The sequence below is a fragment of the Pocillopora damicornis genome, chromosome 11, assembly GCF_964200805.1.
Source record: "Pocillopora damicornis chromosome 11, jaPocDami1.2, whole genome shotgun sequence".
Lineage (NCBI taxonomy): Eukaryota > Metazoa > Cnidaria > Anthozoa > Scleractinia > Pocilloporidae > Pocillopora > Pocillopora damicornis.
The window spans coordinates 10,212,776-10,230,208 of record NC_142680.1 but is presented as its reverse complement, the minus strand read 5'-3'; the positions used below and the strand labels follow the sequence as shown (position 1 = coordinate 10,230,208).

At 38.1% G+C, this 17,433-nt stretch overlaps 1 protein-coding gene and 1 long non-coding RNA gene across 3 annotated transcripts; both read right to left on the bottom strand.

Moving 5' to 3' along the window:
- Positions 1 to 1,503: 1,503 nt before the first annotated feature.
- On the bottom strand, positions 1,504 to 8,810 carry LOC113677150 (spermatogenesis-associated protein 6). 2 transcript variants are annotated; one of them, XM_027193908.2, is made up of 12 exons: positions 8,678 to 8,810; positions 8,415 to 8,555; positions 8,166 to 8,214; positions 8,021 to 8,068; positions 7,113 to 7,234; positions 6,404 to 6,538; positions 5,237 to 5,546; positions 4,331 to 4,677; positions 3,777 to 3,856; positions 2,882 to 2,971; positions 2,494 to 2,549; positions 1,504 to 2,005 (listed from the first exon to the last, which is right to left on the bottom strand). In XM_027193908.2, the coding sequence occupies exons 1-11, from the start codon at positions 8,723 to 8,725 to the stop codon at positions 2,534 to 2,536; spliced, it is 1,386 nt and encodes a 461-aa protein (XP_027049709.2). In that variant the 5' UTR covers positions 8,726 to 8,810; the 3' UTR covers positions 1,504 to 2,005; positions 2,494 to 2,533. The 2 variants fall into 2 exon arrangements, with proteins under 2 accessions (XP_027049709.2, XP_027049708.2); XM_027193907.2 differs by lacking the exon at positions 2,494 to 2,549 and having other exon boundaries at positions 8,678 to 8,806.
- Positions 8,811 to 10,986: 2,176 nt separating this feature from the next.
- LOC149037429 (uncharacterized) lies at positions 10,987 to 12,491 on the bottom strand. Its single transcript, XR_016180741.1, has 3 exons — positions 12,263 to 12,491; positions 11,687 to 11,765; positions 10,987 to 11,336 (listed from the first exon to the last, which is right to left on the bottom strand). It is a non-coding gene; the product is annotated as an uncharacterized LOC149037429 (long non-coding RNA).
- Between the last annotated feature and the right edge of the window lie 4,942 nt (positions 12,492 to 17,433).

The following is a 17,433-nucleotide window of genomic DNA, read 5'->3' as shown; positions in this document are numbered from 1 at the left end:
CTTTCTTAATAATCGAGTTCAGGATCCGCAATGTGATTTATCCACATAGTTTCCATGGTGTGCATCGAGACGACAAACTGAGATATTTAGTGTCTTATCTTTGTGTGTTTGTCGGGTCCGGGAGACGAATTAAAGTTTTCTTGAGTTTCTTGGATATAATATTTCAAATTAATATTTCAAATTGTAATTCTCTCTTCCCTTCCCCCCTTGCTGTTTTTTATTGCCACGTGCGTCGTGCGGGATATGATCATTGAACCAGTCATGTTTAGAGACCTTACACTTAAATCCGAAGTTGACATGAATACGTGAATTTACGGTTAACGAGGCCCCAGATTTTTTTAGTGGGATTAATTTGGTTGCTTGTGTGTATGACGCAGTTTGAACTCAAGCCTCTTTATCGGCAAAGTTTTTTTTTACGAAACGATTCGAATGCGCAACGGCTTTGAATGACAAGGGCAGAATTGGAGGAAATCATGAGCACTTTTTAACTCAATTTCAAGAAAACTGATCAACAAGAGGGTTTGGAAACAAGTATCAGGTTTAAGTAAAGCGGGCTGTGCAGGAGAGTACAGCTTGCTGAGCTGGCCAATCATAGCGTGCATATTTACTGAGAGATATAGGGAAGATTTTACTTTTTAGGTTTCGTTTTAGGTGCTCTTAATCGTCGGTTTAGTGAGAAAACTCGGTTAGCCCGGGAGCAATTACTCGTCGTTAGCGCATCTTCGTGGGCCGAAAAGTATGAGGCCTTGAGCAACGCGAGCTGTCGAGATGTCAAGAGGTCTGGGACAGACATTGAGCCATAGTCAGTGTCAGACCCCTAGAAAACCTCTCCCTAACTTGTCTCAAATCTTCTAGCGGGCGGGGAAACGCGCGTCCTGCAGCGCAAAATATTGAGGGCATGCTCGCAGGCTAGAAATTTTGGGGCACTAGCCGGTCGAGGTTATGCCCATTGTTTACCGCGTGACCTTCTCTTTCCAGTTTGATATATCTCCATTTCATAAATGGCTTAAATGGTTGTTGAAAGAAGGTAAAATATTCTCACCAGGGCTACCCACAAACAAAGCCTCAAGGATGTTATAAGATATGGGAAAGGCCAGCCCGAGGCGGAAGTGAGTAGGTAGCTACCTGGAGCGTAGGCGCTATCATCGCTGCGGGGAGGAGGGAGGGGCGCACTTAGCTAAACCTCCTCAAACGCCGTGGAAAGGACTTTTGAGGTTATAAAGGACTGACCGCACCGGAATAAGATTATATAGCCAAAAAACGTGTAAAAGATTGCATAACCATTCTCATGCTAAAATCCCAGGGGTTTGGAGTCACGTAACATGCTGAAATTCACCATTGTTCGAAGGGATCCCTAGTGAGAATAGGGCTTCTATCTTCAATTGACCCATATAATTAAAGGCTCCCTAAAATGCCAAAACTTACACTGGTAGAAGTTCAGTGAGCTTTTCCTCTCACAATTAACGTTCTAAGTATGAGGTCACATGAAAAGAACATACCACGTTCAAGAAATAAATAGATTTATTACTATTAACTTAATAAATGTTAACTTTCGAGTTCCCATATACTACACACTCCTAGCTAAGCAACTCGTGCCGCTTTGAACCGACTAGACAAAAGAACACAGTTGTGTGTCAGATCAGTGTAAAAATACATGCAAGGTTGAAGAGTTGCTAAGATAAAAGTTTGATGAAAACTTAAATACTAAACTCTATAAAACTGTTGAAGTAAGCTTCCATAGCTCCTACATTGCCTGTACCATATGGCCCAGGAACACTTGAAAAAACCGTCGTTACAAAACCCTCGTAAAAAAGACCCGAAATTCTGTATGGGATTTTCGCAAGACGTCGCGATTTGCTTCTAATAATGAGCCTCTTTTACAGTGTTGTACATGTTCCGATATATCTCTTTTAATGACTCTTCAAATAAGGCCCGGTGTGACCGCCCAGTGAACTGAGACTTGAGATTAGACCAGAACGAGTCACTTGATAGAGGCACAGTCACACTGAAACAGACAGATGAAAATTGTTGAGTAAGGAAATGTTTCAGATATCCCGTACAGGAGAGGTCTGTGAACGCATCAAAGTTTTCTGATAAAGTTTTCTGTTAAAGAACCGGTCATGTTTATTGCCTGAGGGGAAAGGTGGGGGGGGGGGGGGGGAAATCGGAGGATTTGGTTGTCTCACTGTATAATTGACCTGATTCCCCTAAAAAGCATGCCATTCAACCCCAAAATCCTCCGACCTCCGCCCCCTCCTGCTCCTCACTCTCCCCCCCCCCCCACCTCAGGCGATAACTGGTGACTGGTCCCATGCAAGAGTGAGGTAATCGATCTTGAATCGTTTGTAAATTGGGAATTTTCCGTACTCACGTAAGCCTCATTCTCAAAACGAGAGTGAACGCTAGATAATGGGTATCTCAAGAAAAGATTTCTTTGGTCATGTTGTTATAATAGAAGACGTCATTTAGATAACAATTAAATATGAAAATCACCTTTCGGAGGAAATCAACGATTTTCCATTTAACTTGCGTGTCAATAACCTCGAAGGCTGAAATTTGACAAAAACAGAGAAAAACTTCAGCCGGTGTTAATGAGTTAGCAGATTGTATCCGTCCAGTCGAAAGGTGAGTGTGTTGCAAGGTTAAACTTCTTTGGGGCTCCCATATTGGAGATGATTTAACTTTGTTGTGATGTCAGTAAAAACACTTTTAAAAAAAAAAAATATATATATATATATATATATGCACATGGCAAAGTGTGGGTGGTTTAGACGCGAAGGAGCTTTAAAATTAGTCAAGAGCTTCTCGTTGTTGGTGGGCAGTTATCTTGACTTTAAAAAAGAAACATGTCACCGATTATAACTGATATTGATGTAATTACCTTCTGTCTAATCTTGTCCCTAACGTGGGATGTTCAGGATCCTCAAATGATCTGTCTAAAGATTCTAACCTCGCACCGTTTATTTCTGATCTGAATTACGAAGTGAAATGATAAAGGTCTTACATTTTTCTTATGTCTTCACCTTTCATAGCTTTGATAATATCCACAAGGTGTCCATTATCATAATGAGTTTCTAATAAAATGTTTTAGATGCCTAAAGCGGCCAGTTGTGCAAACACGCTGTGATTATTAATAGGGAATAAAATTTAAAAAAAGTTAACGATCCAAGAGTAGGTTTTTAGGTCCAACTAATGGCTAATGTTAAAAATTACATCAGCTTTTCCAAAGCTTTTATCAGCAGTGGATGATAGACCCATAGAACATATCTTGCAAAAAAAAATATAAGAGATCCTCGCAACTATGAACACTACTGAAGGAGAAGATCAAAGTTGCGAGGATCTCTTATATTCGTTTCTTCACCGCAGTGCACACATATGATTTTCATATATCCACAATTATAATATCTTGCGAAGTTAGTGCTCTAAAGTGATATGGAATATTGTTCCTCCCCTCCCTTCCCATAAAGAGGATGTCAGTCGATTGCAGGTTTACCGCTAACTTTTCGCAGGTTACCCTCACATCACACTGGTACCCAATTAAACTCCGAGGCGGAGTGAGGCATGGTGCGAGTAAATTGTCTAAGAAAACACTGTGACTTGAACAAGGCTCAAACCCAGACCTCTCAGGCCGCGGTCAAGCGCACTCATCACCAAGCCATTGAATCTCCTCAATCAAGCGCACCCATGTACTGTATCTCACAAGAGGATACAAGCATACACAATCCAAAGAAGACAAACACTAATTCTTACCAACAAATAAAGCAATCAAATCTCACCTCAGTTCTTGTAAAGAGAGCAAACTGTCATTATCGTCTTCAGAATCTGACAGTTCTACAAAACGTTTGGAAGTGTAAGTCTAAAGAAAAAGAGTAGCAGGGAATGATAATCTACTTATCCTGAAATTAAATATCAAGTCTTGCACTACTTGGAGGTATGGTGTTTCCCTCTCTTTCCTCAATAAGGAATCAACATCAGCTACGAAAGTTTGAAGAATTCAAGTTCACTTAATTGTTGTCTACGAGCAAGCCCACATTATTAGCGCTAATCAGTGCCGGCATTTCTTTGCCCGCGTCTTTTTTTTTTTTGGCTTTTTTGAGGAAATTTTGTTATTTTACCTCATTTTGAAAACTTACCAACCCTTCCATATTAATTTCCTTTACTGTAAAATAATTTTTTCCATCAATTCGCTGTAATTTTAATCATATTATTTTTTATCTCAGCTCTCTTTCAGGAATGGTGGCGTGAGCGACGTTGGCAGAGGGGAGAGGGGGTGGCTAATGCGGTGTTTTGGAGCATCGACGACAATTATCAATGATTAGTGCTTACTTACAGGAACCGGAGAACGCCTTCTAATCGAGCGATCTACCCGATCATGGATCTCTGGACTAGTTGATGACAAATACGAGCCGTAACCATCAGGTTCCCGTGGAAATATTCTCCTACTCCTGGGGATGGGCTCACTGTAAGCCCTTGAAACATCCAGAGGATCGTCAACTAGTGCAGGTGCACGAGGCCTTGGTGGTTCTGAAACAAAAGATGTGTATGCCGGCGTGGATGTGGTCCGCTTGTGTGGAACGCGACCAAACCGATATTTCAAAAAGTCTTTGCCATAGACTTTCAGGTACGCTTGGCAGACAATGCATTCTTTGTGTGGAACTCTACAATCTGGACACGGAGCTATATGTGTTAAGTACAAAAAAGAGCCATAATCAGTCAGCTTTTTTTAAAATAAAAATTGACAATTAAAAGGAAAAAATACATTGTTTATCTTTTCAAGGCGTTTAAGCCCAGTTAGTTGAAGAAAAAAGGCAATTTTGTCAATTTTTTTTTTCACTATAGTTGTCCCGCTTTATAAAGCAACCAAGTAGGTACTCTGAAAGTAACTAAATTTTTTAGCCTGCAGATCGGGCATAATTTTTTTGCGTTTTCAGGCGAATGAAGGCTATCCCGAATTACGCACTATAAGAAGAGCGCGAAAGAAAATTTTTTTTCGCGCTTGCATATAGTCACCCTCATACGCACAAAAAATTACGCCTGTTCTGCGGGCTACTTCATTTTAGCAGATGTGTTCTGATTTTTCCTCGCTTGCTCGGATTAAAAAAAAAACTAGAATTGGTCCGTAACTTACAGTAGCGTACAGACTTGAACCATGGTTAGTAACATGTATGAGGTTCAACTTTTCCCATCCAATAACACTTTGCAGTTTCACCTAGAACAGTCATCATGATCTTCTTACCCGGGCCCCCCTCCAAAGGAAATATTTTACTCTTCCGTCTCGACTGTCCGGGAGTTACAAACTTGCGACGAGATATGATTTTCTCATCAGCCTTGCCAGCCTTGAATGGAGGTCTGAGGGAAGGTGTGGCTGACTTTGGTCTGTGAGTTGGAGACAGTGACCTTGATCTTAAGGTTACTCTCCCATGATTTTCAGGGCACCTTGGACATTCACAGATACAGTGGTACTCCCTGGCATGTATACTATGGTTATGGTGGGTTGGAGCTGGTGTTAAAACGAGTTCTTCATCTGTTTCTGAGCTGCTTTCAGCCTGTTGAATGCATTAAATCAAATGCTTTTAGTTCGTCCACCCTTACACCCTGACATCAGCATTATCCATAATCCCCTTACTGTTCTCTATATGTTTCCTAAGGTGTTGACAAGGAGAATTTGATTAACAATCAAGATCTTTGTTATTTGTTGATTATTTCCTTTGTTCTCCTGACCTTAATGTTTGGTTCAGGGGTGATATTGTAAGGAGAAATTAGATGCTACACACTTATACGGGTCAAAAGGTCAAGAGTGTGTAGGATTTTGCATGGTGGGAATCAGGAAATAGAATATAGCAAGCCTCCTGACAAAAGTTAAGGTTGAAACAATCTCATTTTCTGTAGCTGAGCTGCCTGCAATTTGTTACATGCAAATGTCATTGAAAAGTCTCTCATGATAATTCAAATTTTTTTAAGATGCATTGGATTTTTGACTAATTCTTGGTGGGAGTTGGAAAATATAATTTAAAAGAACCAAGATCTGGATGTCCAGTGACAAAAATCAAGATGCCATACCAAACCAACAAGTCAGAAATAGGTTAATTAAAGAGTTGAAAGGTCTTTAACTTTCCTGAAATAATTCTGTGGAATAATGTCTTCTGACCATTGGAAGAGATGCATGATAATTCTTTAGACAAGGTATTCCTCAGGTATGTTTGCTTTGATTTGAATGTAATGTACAAGACCTAGGAATCTCACTCTCTAAGGCAAGGGATCACAAAGATTTGACTATGAGTGTGATAAGGACTGTGACAGTCACAATAACAGGATTGAGGGAATTTTTTTTGTAAGGATGACAAGATTGAGATACCCAACAGGAGAACCTGGAGATGGGTAGTGTTGCCATTTGATCAATTACCTGAGAATCAGAAGCTGATTCATCATCATCATCATCATCATCAACACTGACACTGGTAAGTTCCCTGTATGTCCCAGGAACAGTTGTCTCTTGAATTGTAGAGTTTGAAGAAAACTCTAACTTAGGATCGATACCCTCAAAAATAAAATTAAAAAAAACAAATAGTTTATATACTTACATTTTAACATTTACTTAGAAACTGTTGTTGGTTTAAGGGAATTGAATACTGGATAAGCAAATCCTGATTAAAATTTTCAAGTATCGGATATTAAGAGTGTGATTAAAATATAGAGTCAGTCATTGTTTACTCCGATGTCACAAACAGCCAAGAAGTTTCATGTCTAAAATAAAACATGATGTTTAAACAAAAGAATATCAACCTCCACAACACAACTTCAACTCAGTACATTATATTTAGCACAATTGATAACTTCAAGATGGTGGCCAGACAAAACAAGGAAGTTGCAGTCTCCTAATGATTAACATTTCACTTAGAAACTGTTGTTGGTTTAAATTTAGTTTACGGGAAATTCTGACTTAAGATCAGTACCCTGCAAATTCCAAATAACAAATTCATATCGAGATGGACCCAATGTAACAGTATATGTCAGAAATGTTGGTCAAAATTTGAAATCAGTTTGTTCATTGATGTTATAATCTTTGTGCATAACTTGTGTAGCATTCTGGTGTAACACTGCAGTTAACTTACTGTAAAGTGTACAGTTCTTCCCAGTAACAGCTCCCTTTCCACACCATCTTTGCCTGTCAGGGTTGGTGTAGGATACAGAAATTCCCTAGCTGATTGCTCATAGCGAGCCAGAACTTTACCTCCTTTAACAACAACAAAATAACTAAAACTTAATCTTAGAAGTTTTAATCAGAATGAGATAATAAGATAATCTTCCCCTTCTTTCTCAATTGTTGTGCACCAAGCATCAATTATTATGCCTCAGTTTTAGTTATTTGTTTCTTTTATATATTCAATAAAAGAACCCAGATTGTTTTGAACATAGAATGACTTATTTCCTCTTACAGCATAAGGGCTTCAGGCAATTTGTAAGATTTTGCTTAATTAGTTCTGACTGAGCTACCAAAATATTCTCCTTCATAACCCTTTAACTTCCTGATCAAATTTGTAATTCTCCTTACTGCCAACCATACAATTCTTAAAATGTTCGTTCAGAGAATTTAGTATTTTCTCTATTCTCATCACTTGTCTGGTTGATACTGTATTGACATTGTGTGGAGATATTCTGTCTTGGTCACTCATGGGAGTGAAAGGGTTAAAGAATTTGGCCATAGTGATAACTTTTGGCTCAAATTATTACCTCACTTAATAAAAATTCATTCAGCTTATTTATTAACTCCATTTATACCAGTTGTTGGAAGGGTGGCTGACACTAACTGCAGAGTGAATTATTATTCAGCAGATAAGGGTAAACAAAACATGCCAGGCTACATGAATAAACACAGTGTGCCCTCAAGATAGTTTATAGTAGCAGGTGGATGAACAATTATTTCCAAGTCTTTCAACAAGCAGCAAATGTATCTGAGACCTTTAAAATTAACATAAAATTATAATCATGTTTCGGTTTTAATTTAAGTTCTGTTACTCACCTTTATACACATCAGAGTACTGGACGAGTTCAAATAACACATGTTCATCTAAAAAATAATAAATCAGCAAAATATGAATAAGAAACCTGTACTTCCTTCAAGAGAATTTTCCTAGTGCAACTTTGAACGAAATATCTGTGTTTACCTTCCAAAATTCCCATCACATGAGTTGGTTCCCTTGCATTTACGAAAGTCTAAAAAAATAACGAAACTCAATCATATATCTGAAGAACCAAGAACGCTTGTGGAAGAGCCAATAAGTTAATTAGGGAAGCGTTGACAATGTTCAGAGAGATGATTAATTATTTATCCAGAGACATCTGTGGACTCGCGTCATATCAATCTTCGTGTACAGTCTGCTCTTTATCAAGTATAGTTTCTACAAATCTCCTACCCTCTTAAAGTACATTCTTTCATTCAGTGCGAGAGGGAACGTCGCAAACACCGACTTGGTCCTCTTCGTCTGTCCCAAAATACAAACCGACAGAAAAAGCATATTCCTGTCGTTCAAATGCCGTGTTCCTGGGCATGTTATCTGTAGAATAACAACAACAAAATCAAGTTGTCGCAGGGCAGGAGCATATCGCACTAATCTGCCATTTTGCGTGCCCTTGTACTTCATATTTTTCAAGATGTTTCAGTCAATGAAGGTCTTACCTGATAGATATCTAATGCAACAGTGCAAGTTAAAGCTTTTCGCGGCATGACGATGGGATTTTAGGTGCAAGAACGGAAAAGGGTCAAACTTTGCTACTAAGGACGCTACCAACTAGCTAGTTACCAGGCCTTGGTTCAATATTGGTGAATAACTCCGCTGACCAAATTGGACCGAGCCACAGAGTCTTGGCCCCAGTCTCCGCTTAGTTGAGCGAATTACTTATTATTTTCAAATAATTATGTATATGTCGCTCATAATATAGTATACATAAAAACAAAATTAAAATCCAACGGTTTAAGCAACAACAACAGAAAGCAACAAAGTGAAAATTTGCATAGAAGCTCTTCGAAATTGGCCATCAAAAAATAGAGAAATTCAGGCTGCTCTGCTCATATATAAAGACTGCCTCCTAGAATCTTATTTCTGCTGTTTCCTTAAATTGTAGCACTTCTTATTGAATACACTACCTTCAGTTTTGAATTAATATGATTCATCTGCCTTTATACTCACCAAAATTTTAATTGCTCATCATCTTCTTCTAGCACAATAATCTCCTTCTTTCCTTCCAACATCTTGTGTGACCCCCCCTTCTCCCATACCCCCCCCCCCCCGAGCCCCTTGGCGCAGAGGCTTCTTCTTCACATCTGACGCCCCTCGGCTCCCTTAGAGAAGCGTCGAGGAACTTTGATGGTCCTTCCTGACCTCGATTTCTTTGGAGGCGAGGCAGCCTCTGCAGCGTCTTCTTGTTCTTCGATCAGTTTGCGTTTCCTTTTTCGTTCCACACGGACCGCGCAAGTGTTGCACGCCTGTAGAAACCAAGAGACATAGATTTGTGAGAATACTGGATAAACGAGTCCTAATGAAAATTGTAAAGTATCGGGTATTGCGAGTGTGATTAAAATACGGAGTCAATTCTTGTCTATACCAATGTCACAAACAGCCGAGAAGTTTCATTTCTAAAACAAAAACATCTCCTAACATTATCTTTAAACAACAGAAAATCAAACCCACAATACCATTTCAACTCAATACTCTATATTTAGCGTAATCGATAACTTCACGATGGTGGCCAGTTAAAGCTAGGAGGTTATGGTCTTCTAATTATTAACACCGGAACATGGGAACATGATGATTAATTTATCTGGAGCAAGGTTTATTCTAGGATACCTACTGGGGAGCAAGGTATCCTTTGCGTTTTTCAGAGAAAAGGAAGTTATTGATATCCTAACTTTGAAGTACCTCCCGTCATCATAAATTTTACCAGGCAGAACAGCATCGAGAGGAACTTTTTAATATTTTCCTATTCGCAACTTGGTTGGTGCGACTGGAATTAGACTTATAGTCAGTGTTGTTCTTCAAAAGCAAACAGATAAACAAAACCTTTTCAGGGGTTTTCTACACTTGCTAACGGATAATTTTGGGGAATAAGTAAATGGGAACCTTTTTCTAGAACTAATTTTCATGAATACACCAAATTTTTTATCCGCTTTTCTGGGAAAACAACGAAGAAACTTCAATTTTTGTTTTCAGACAAAAAGGAAAATAACCCCCCCTCCTCCCACCCTCCTCCTGTACAAAGCTAAGCTGCTATCTCTGACCTTGATATGATCTTCTTTCTTTTTGTAATGATACCAATGTACCACGCATTCTTCTCGCGTCTGAAATGTATAAGAAAAACATGCAACAACAACAATCTTCAACCATCTATTAACACTTAATCATGTTTGCAAACGATTGGAAACTGCGAGGCAACTGCATTTTAATCTCGAGTCTGGGGTCATTTTGGCTCCTCGTTGCTAAGTAATGCAGCTGACAAGCAACCGATATGATCCTGGGCACGACATTGAATAAATTTCCTCACCGACGTTAGTTATCTTATCATATAATCGTGCTGATTTGTCCCGTTACCTTATTTGGTACTGATTTCGCTGCTTTAGAGAAGTCTTTCTTCTTTCTTTTCAACCTACCGTACAAGACCATACGCATCGGTAAAATGTATTAGATAATACTAAAATGAACGACGGAGAGTTACAATAAAACTGTTTCTGATTATAAGTTTCATTGTCCTTTTTCTGACTTGATATCTTTGTCTGTTTCAAATTAAGTACACATCTGATCAAACTATTCCTTACTGACTCATCGTAGAAAAAATCTTTGCATGAAACAATAAATTATTTAGCAACCATTTCCTCTTGAAATTGCGATGAACTGGTAAAGAAAAACGCGCAGCGCATCACTGCTAAAAAATTTACCCAAAAATTGCACCTCTACTTTATTTTTGATTAGTCGGGGCGAAATGTACCTTATTATTAATAAACCGCAAACGGAAAGATTATTGTGGAAAGTTCTTGATTTGGTTTGGCTTGTCTTGGTGTAAGAAATTCTCGCCTCTTGCATGAAGGACACAATTTGGAAAGGACGATATTTCGCGCAAATTTTTCATAGAGCGATTTGAAATCAAACGGTCATAAAGTTTTTTTTTTAACATTTTTTTTCTTTGCAAAATCGATTTGTTGCGATTCTACTGTAAAAAGGCCGTGGTGAAACCTCCGATTCATACTCACGCAGAACAAAGTTGCTTCTCTTCTTCGAGGTTCCATGATTCTTTCTCTCTCTCTTTTCTTTGGTCTTCTTCTTCAAATGGATTTGTAATGAGTTCTGGTGTCCATAAATCAAAGACGCTTGTTAAGATAATTTTTTCCCATAGAGCGTAAAACGCATGGAAATTAAATTCGAAGACGGGCCCGAATGCTCGCTCATGATTACGCCAAGTTACGCGTAACGAGTCAATCATTGCTCACTGTTAACCCTTTGCACCCTAACATTAATATCATTTCTTTAATTCTCATAACCTTTACATTTGACTTAAGGATGTCATTGTAAGGAGAAATTAGTAGACAAAATCCTTAAGGTTTAAGGCTGTTCTCTAAGTTGTTTTTGTACTTTTGCTTACATCTTTAAACAACTATGAAAGTGAAGCGATGTATTCTCGTTGTCATCATACTCACCCTCTCTCAGCTGTTCTTTTTCTCGAGCTGCAGGGTCCGTGATGACGTCTGGGATAACGGCTTGGTTGTCTGTTACATTCTATGTTGTACAACAAGCGATATGAGAAAGAGCTCGAGGAATACTTATCACACTTATTTATGTTCGCCATTATGTCGTAAGATACTTCAAAAATAGGAAGACTGAAATCTCGCCATGAGTTTTGCCAGGAATTAGATAACTTAAACGAACGAACGAAAGAAGTTTGTGGGTGAACAATCAGAAGAACTGAACTGGTGGAGGCCGATGAACGGGTAGGAGGGGAGGGTAGGTTGGTCGATTTACATATAGAACACAGCAAACGATCTGAAATTGTGGAGGATTGGGCATTGGGCAAGCAAGCTTTCCAATGTAGCCCCGGAATGGGAGGTGTCAGAATGTTTATTAGTCATGAATGAATTGCCACTTTTTGGAAAAATTTAGGGAAAAGGGCTGACACGGATTCCCAAAGTCTAAAACCTTCGCAACTGTAAAGAAATCATCCCTAACCACCAACAGAGCCTGACAAAATTAAATTTTTTTCGGTAAGTAGCACATACCTTCCAAATCATAAAAGCCTTGTATGAGCCTCTCCCTCTGCCTCTCGAGTATTTTCTCTCAAGTCTCCAGATTCCTTCTTCATCCATTGGAGGCGGCGTAGGAAGAAGCATATAATCCAAGGGATCCACACATGAATCATTCTTGTTTCTTTGAAAAAGCAAAATATAACTTTTTTAAATAATTAAGTGTGCGTCTGACTTAAGTGTCTGGCTTTCTGTTAAGCGGTAGAGTGGTTGAAAACTGACTGACCGACGGACTGATTGACCAACTGACTGTCAACATTCAGCCGTAAAATATACATGCCTATGGACTGTTCAAGTTATAATTGCCTTTGCAAATGGAAACGTTGGGTGGATCACATTCCAGTTTTTGCGCTTTCGTTCTCTTGCTACGAAGACATAAAATGCGATGAACACTGTTATCTCGTCGAATGAAACACCTAACAAGAAAACTCATGCATTTTTCTCATCAGCAAGTTTTCTTCGCTTTTCTTGGTTTTTTAGTTCAAAACTGTGTCAATGGAACCTTTCGGCGAAAGCAAAAGAACTTTGAACTGTACCTTTTCCTTTTATTGGGCAATTGCCGTTCAGGATTTCTTGTAGACGGTCCAGCTTTTTCCATTTCCATCTCTTTCTTTAACTTTTTTTTAATAGCGAATTAAAAACTGCTATCGAAATATAGAACGTTGTCGAGTGCACAGCAATGGTTGCTAAAACTTGACTGTTTTCTCGCAGATTGCTGAAGTAACAGAGATGTCACAATAAGGGAAACGTCATTCTAAAAGATGACGTAAGGGATGCGCGCGGAAGTTGTAGTTAGCCCAGTCAAAATATATTTCAAAACTCACCACAAACTTTAAAGAGTAATTTTTTGGCATGATTCATATCGACATTGATATTTGTGTTGTTCTTGTGTACCTAAGTTTTACTCGTTACCTTAAAATTACGTTACCGATCTAAAAGTGATAATATTTGCCATTACTGCTATCATTACAGTCATTACAAGAGTTAAACTGGACAACATTTGGATTAAGGTTAGGCTATGCGAATAAACTGATAACTACAGTTGTGTTACATCCCTGCGTGCAGTACCTCCTTTAATTTAAGACAATATCAAAGCGGTTCTAGCTGAGTCTGGAATCTAAAGTACTCAACCGAACTTGTACATTCTTGCCTACAACTAGAAAAGGTGCACAACTTCTTGTGGACGGACAAGAGTATTCTTGTCTGTCAAGTACATGTTAATTCATCCTAGTGGAAGAAAAGCGAATTCTCACCAAAGTAACAGAACAAGAGAATATCATCTGATATTCCCTTGAACAGAAGTATTACACACAGTCATTTAAACCGTCATCAGCGCGCGCCTCTACTGTCCTTTTCTATTCATACTGTTCTTTAACTTCGTGACAATAATATACTGGGATTCATAATAAATTGACCCTTATGAGTAACTAGCATCTAATTTCTCCTTAAAAACTTCACCCCTTAATCACAAATTAAGGTCGCGAGAATAAACAAAATAATCACTGACCAAATCAAGAAGCTTTTGATTGTTAAACAAATTCCCCTTTTCAGTACCTTAGAAAATGTATGGAGAAGAGTATGGACAATTTGCATACTGATGTTAAGATGTGAAGGATTAAGAAAAATGTTTCGGCGTGAATCATGCAAAAACATGTCTTAATAAGATTATAATAAGTTTAAAACCTATTTTGATTTTTTTTAATTGAAAAACATCGTCTACAGTTAAATTATGTACTAGCAAATATTGGCCAATTTTTCGGAGATAGGAGTTCATTATCAAAAATCTTGATTCACGGACAGGTGTGCAAAAAAAAACAAACAAACAAACCAATTGCTAATTCCACCACTCAAAATGTTTATGGAGTTATGCCTTAGGGCTACTTGATATTCCTTGCCAAATTATTCTTTTAATCCTTCCATTTTTCCATCTTCTACCTGGTGTGAGTTTTATAATGACGCACCATTTGGATGCAATACTCTGCTACCTAACTATTTTTACACTGTCTTCGCAGCTCTCCTGAGCCTGAGCACGAATTGGAACCCGCCTGTTGCATGATGGAGATGACTATTACAGCATCTTTTTAAACATGGGAGTCATTTCACCTTGCTATTTCTTCAGTGTTGTCGCAGCTCTCCCCTCGGCTTCCTTATAGAAGCGTCGAGGAACTTTAATGATTCTTGCTGATCTCGATTTCTTTGGAAGCGAGGCAGCCTCTGCTGCTTCTTCTTGTTCTTCGGTCAGTTTGCGTATTCTTTTTCGTTCCATACGGACCGCGCAAAGGTTACACGTCTGTAGAAACCATTAGACATAAATTTATGAGAATACTGGATAAACAAGTTCTATTGAAAATTGTAAAGTATCGGGTATCGTGAGCGTGATTTAAATACGGAGTCAGTTTTTGTCTACACCAATTTCACAAACAGCCGAGAAGTTTCATTTCTAAAACAAAAACACTCCCCAACTTAATGTTTAAATAAGAGAAAATCAACCCTCACAATACCATTTCAACTCAGTACTCTAACTTTTTGCGCAATCAATAACTACATAATTGGTGCCACTGAGTTAAAACTAGGAGGTTACGGTCTTCTTATCATTAACAACGGAACAAGGGAACAGGATGATTAATTTATCTGGAGCAAGGTCTGTTCTATGATATCTATAAGGAAGTAAAGTATCCGTTGCGTTTTTCAGAGAAAACTTTGAAGATACTTCCGTCATTATACATTTTATCTGGCAGAATAGCATCGAGTGATATTTGTCGTATTTTCTTAGTCTCTACTTTCTAGCTGCCACTGGAACTAGAATTATAGTCGGAGTTGTTCTTCAAAAGCAAACAGATAAACAAAACTTTGTGAGGGGTTTTCTTCATTTGCCAGCGGATATTTTTGGGGAATAAGTAAAATGGGAACCTTTTTCTAGAATTCATTTTCATGAACACACCAATTTTTTTACCCGTTTTTCTGGGAGAACAACGAAGAAACTTAATTTTTTTTTCAGGTGAAAAGAAACATAACAGAAAGTTAGTTTTTCTAATATCTTTTTTTATGTAACATCGATATGTTGCGATTCTAGTATAAAAGGCCGTGGTGAAACCTTCGATTTATACTAGCTCACGCAGAACAAAGTTGCCTCTCTTCTTCGAGGTTCTATGATTCTTCCTCTCTCTTTTTTTTGTTCTTCAATTATTACGATAATTTTTGTCCATTGAGCGTGAAACGCACGGGAAATAAATTTGAAGACAAACTGGAATGCTCGCTAATTACGTCAACTCACGCAAAGTGATTTAATCATTGCTTACTGTTTACCTTTTGCACCCTGACATAAATATTTGTAATATTTCTTTAATTCTCGTGACTTTTATATTTGACTCAAGGGTGATATTGTAAGGAGAGATTAGTAGACAACATTCTTAGGGTTTAAGGCTGTTCTTCAAGTTTTGGTTGTATTTTTGCTTACATATTTAAACAACTATGAAAGATAAGCAAGTTTCCTCGTTGTCATCATACTCACCCTCTCTCAGCTGTTCTTTTTCTCGAGCTGCAGGGTCCGTGATGACGTCTGGGATAATGGATTGGTTGTCGGTTACATTCTATATTATAAAACAAGCGACGTGAAAAAGAGGTCGAGGAATGCTTGTCACACGCATACATTCTTAAGATTCCTTCTTCATCCACTGGAGGTGGCGTAGGAACGAGCCTATAATCCAAGGGATCTACACATGAATCATTCTTGTCGCTTTGAAAAGGCAAAATATAACTTTTTGAATTGATAACTGAGCTAATGATATACATGAAAAAATTACTCAGTTCTGATTGGTTAAAATAAATGCAGTTTTCAGGTAATTCAATGCAGAAGAGGTGCAACAAAGTAACAAGCCAGACATTCTGATTGGTCAGTAATCAAAGAAACTCACAGATAGCCAATCAAATACGAGCCTTGGATGTCGCAACATTTAGAAACGCTGAAAATTTGTAAACGAAACAATGGCCGGCGTTTTAGGTAGGTTTTCCTTCGCCACCTTAACAACAATACAACAGCTGAAAAAAACCCTAACAGCGAAAACATTGTAAAAATCACTGCTTCTTGGTTGTCGGTTTGGAAAAAGTGGTGTTTAGAGAAGTGAATTGCCAAGGAAATAGAAAATTACGAGCCGATTGCTCGAGTGATTCTTGGCTGAAATTAAAAACAAACATGGTTAAACCTCGCAAACGACGATTCCATTTCATCGAGAGTGATTCGGAAACAGACCGAACAACTCCTTGAATTCTTTAGCCGGACTTTGATTTTTTTGCGCCTCGAAGATGTAAAAAAATATCATTGTTTATTATTGTTTTGATCGTACGCGGTTGTTCTGACCAAACGCACAAAGTTTGAATAAATGATTAATGACTTTTAAGTCAATAACTTAATTAATAACTTAATGCGCGCGCTTTGCTATTGCCTCATTACAATAAGCTATCTCATATTTTTCCATGTATGTTATTAATACGTAATCACATGATTTTTCTCGTGCAATTTGGAATAAATAAGCACTTGTCTTACGGGCTCGTGCAATTTTGTTAGTCTTAAAAAATTTACTCGTGCTTATTTATTCCAAATTGCACGAGAAAAATCATGTGATTATCTATACAAATAAGTGTCTGACTTTCTGTTAAAGCGGCAGAGTGGTTGAAAACTGGCTGACCGAGTGAATGATTGACCAACTGACCGTCAACATTCAGCCGTAAAACATGCATGCCTATGGACTGTTCAAGTTGTCATTGCTTTTGCAGAAATGCGGAAACGTTCGATGGATCACATTCCAGTTTTTGCGCTTTCGTTCTCTAGCTACGAAGAGTCCTCTATACATAACATTCGATGAACACATTTAACTCTTTGAATGAAATACTTAAGAAGGAAAATCATGCACTGTTCTTATCGGCAAGTTTTCTTTTGCTTTTCTTGGTTTTTCAGTTCAAAAGTAATTGTGTCAATGAAACCTTTCGGCGAAAATAAAAACTTTGAACTTTTCCTTTTCCTCTTATTTGACCATTGCCGTTCAAGATTTCTTGAAGACGGTCCAGAAAAAAACAATTTATCGAATGAAGATTTCTTTTAATCGAAAATAAATAATTTTTTTTATCGAACGAAGATATATTTTTTTATC

What these genes read in the sequence shown, in the direction of transcription:
- LOC113677150 (XM_027193907.2), bottom strand. Translation starts at nt 8,725, where the DNA reads ATGCCGCGAAAAGCTTTAACTTGCACTGTTGCATTAGATATCTATCAG. An exon ending in AATCAGCTTCTGATTCTCAG is followed by an intron (nt 5,547 to 6,403) that starts GTAATTGATCAA and finishes TGCATTCAACAG; the next exon opens with GCTGAAAGCAGCTCAGAAAC. An exon ending in TCCTTTGGAGGGGGGCCCGG is followed by an intron (nt 4,678 to 5,236) that starts GTAAGAAGATCA and finishes TAACACATATAG; the next exon opens with CTCCGTGTCCAGATTGTAGA.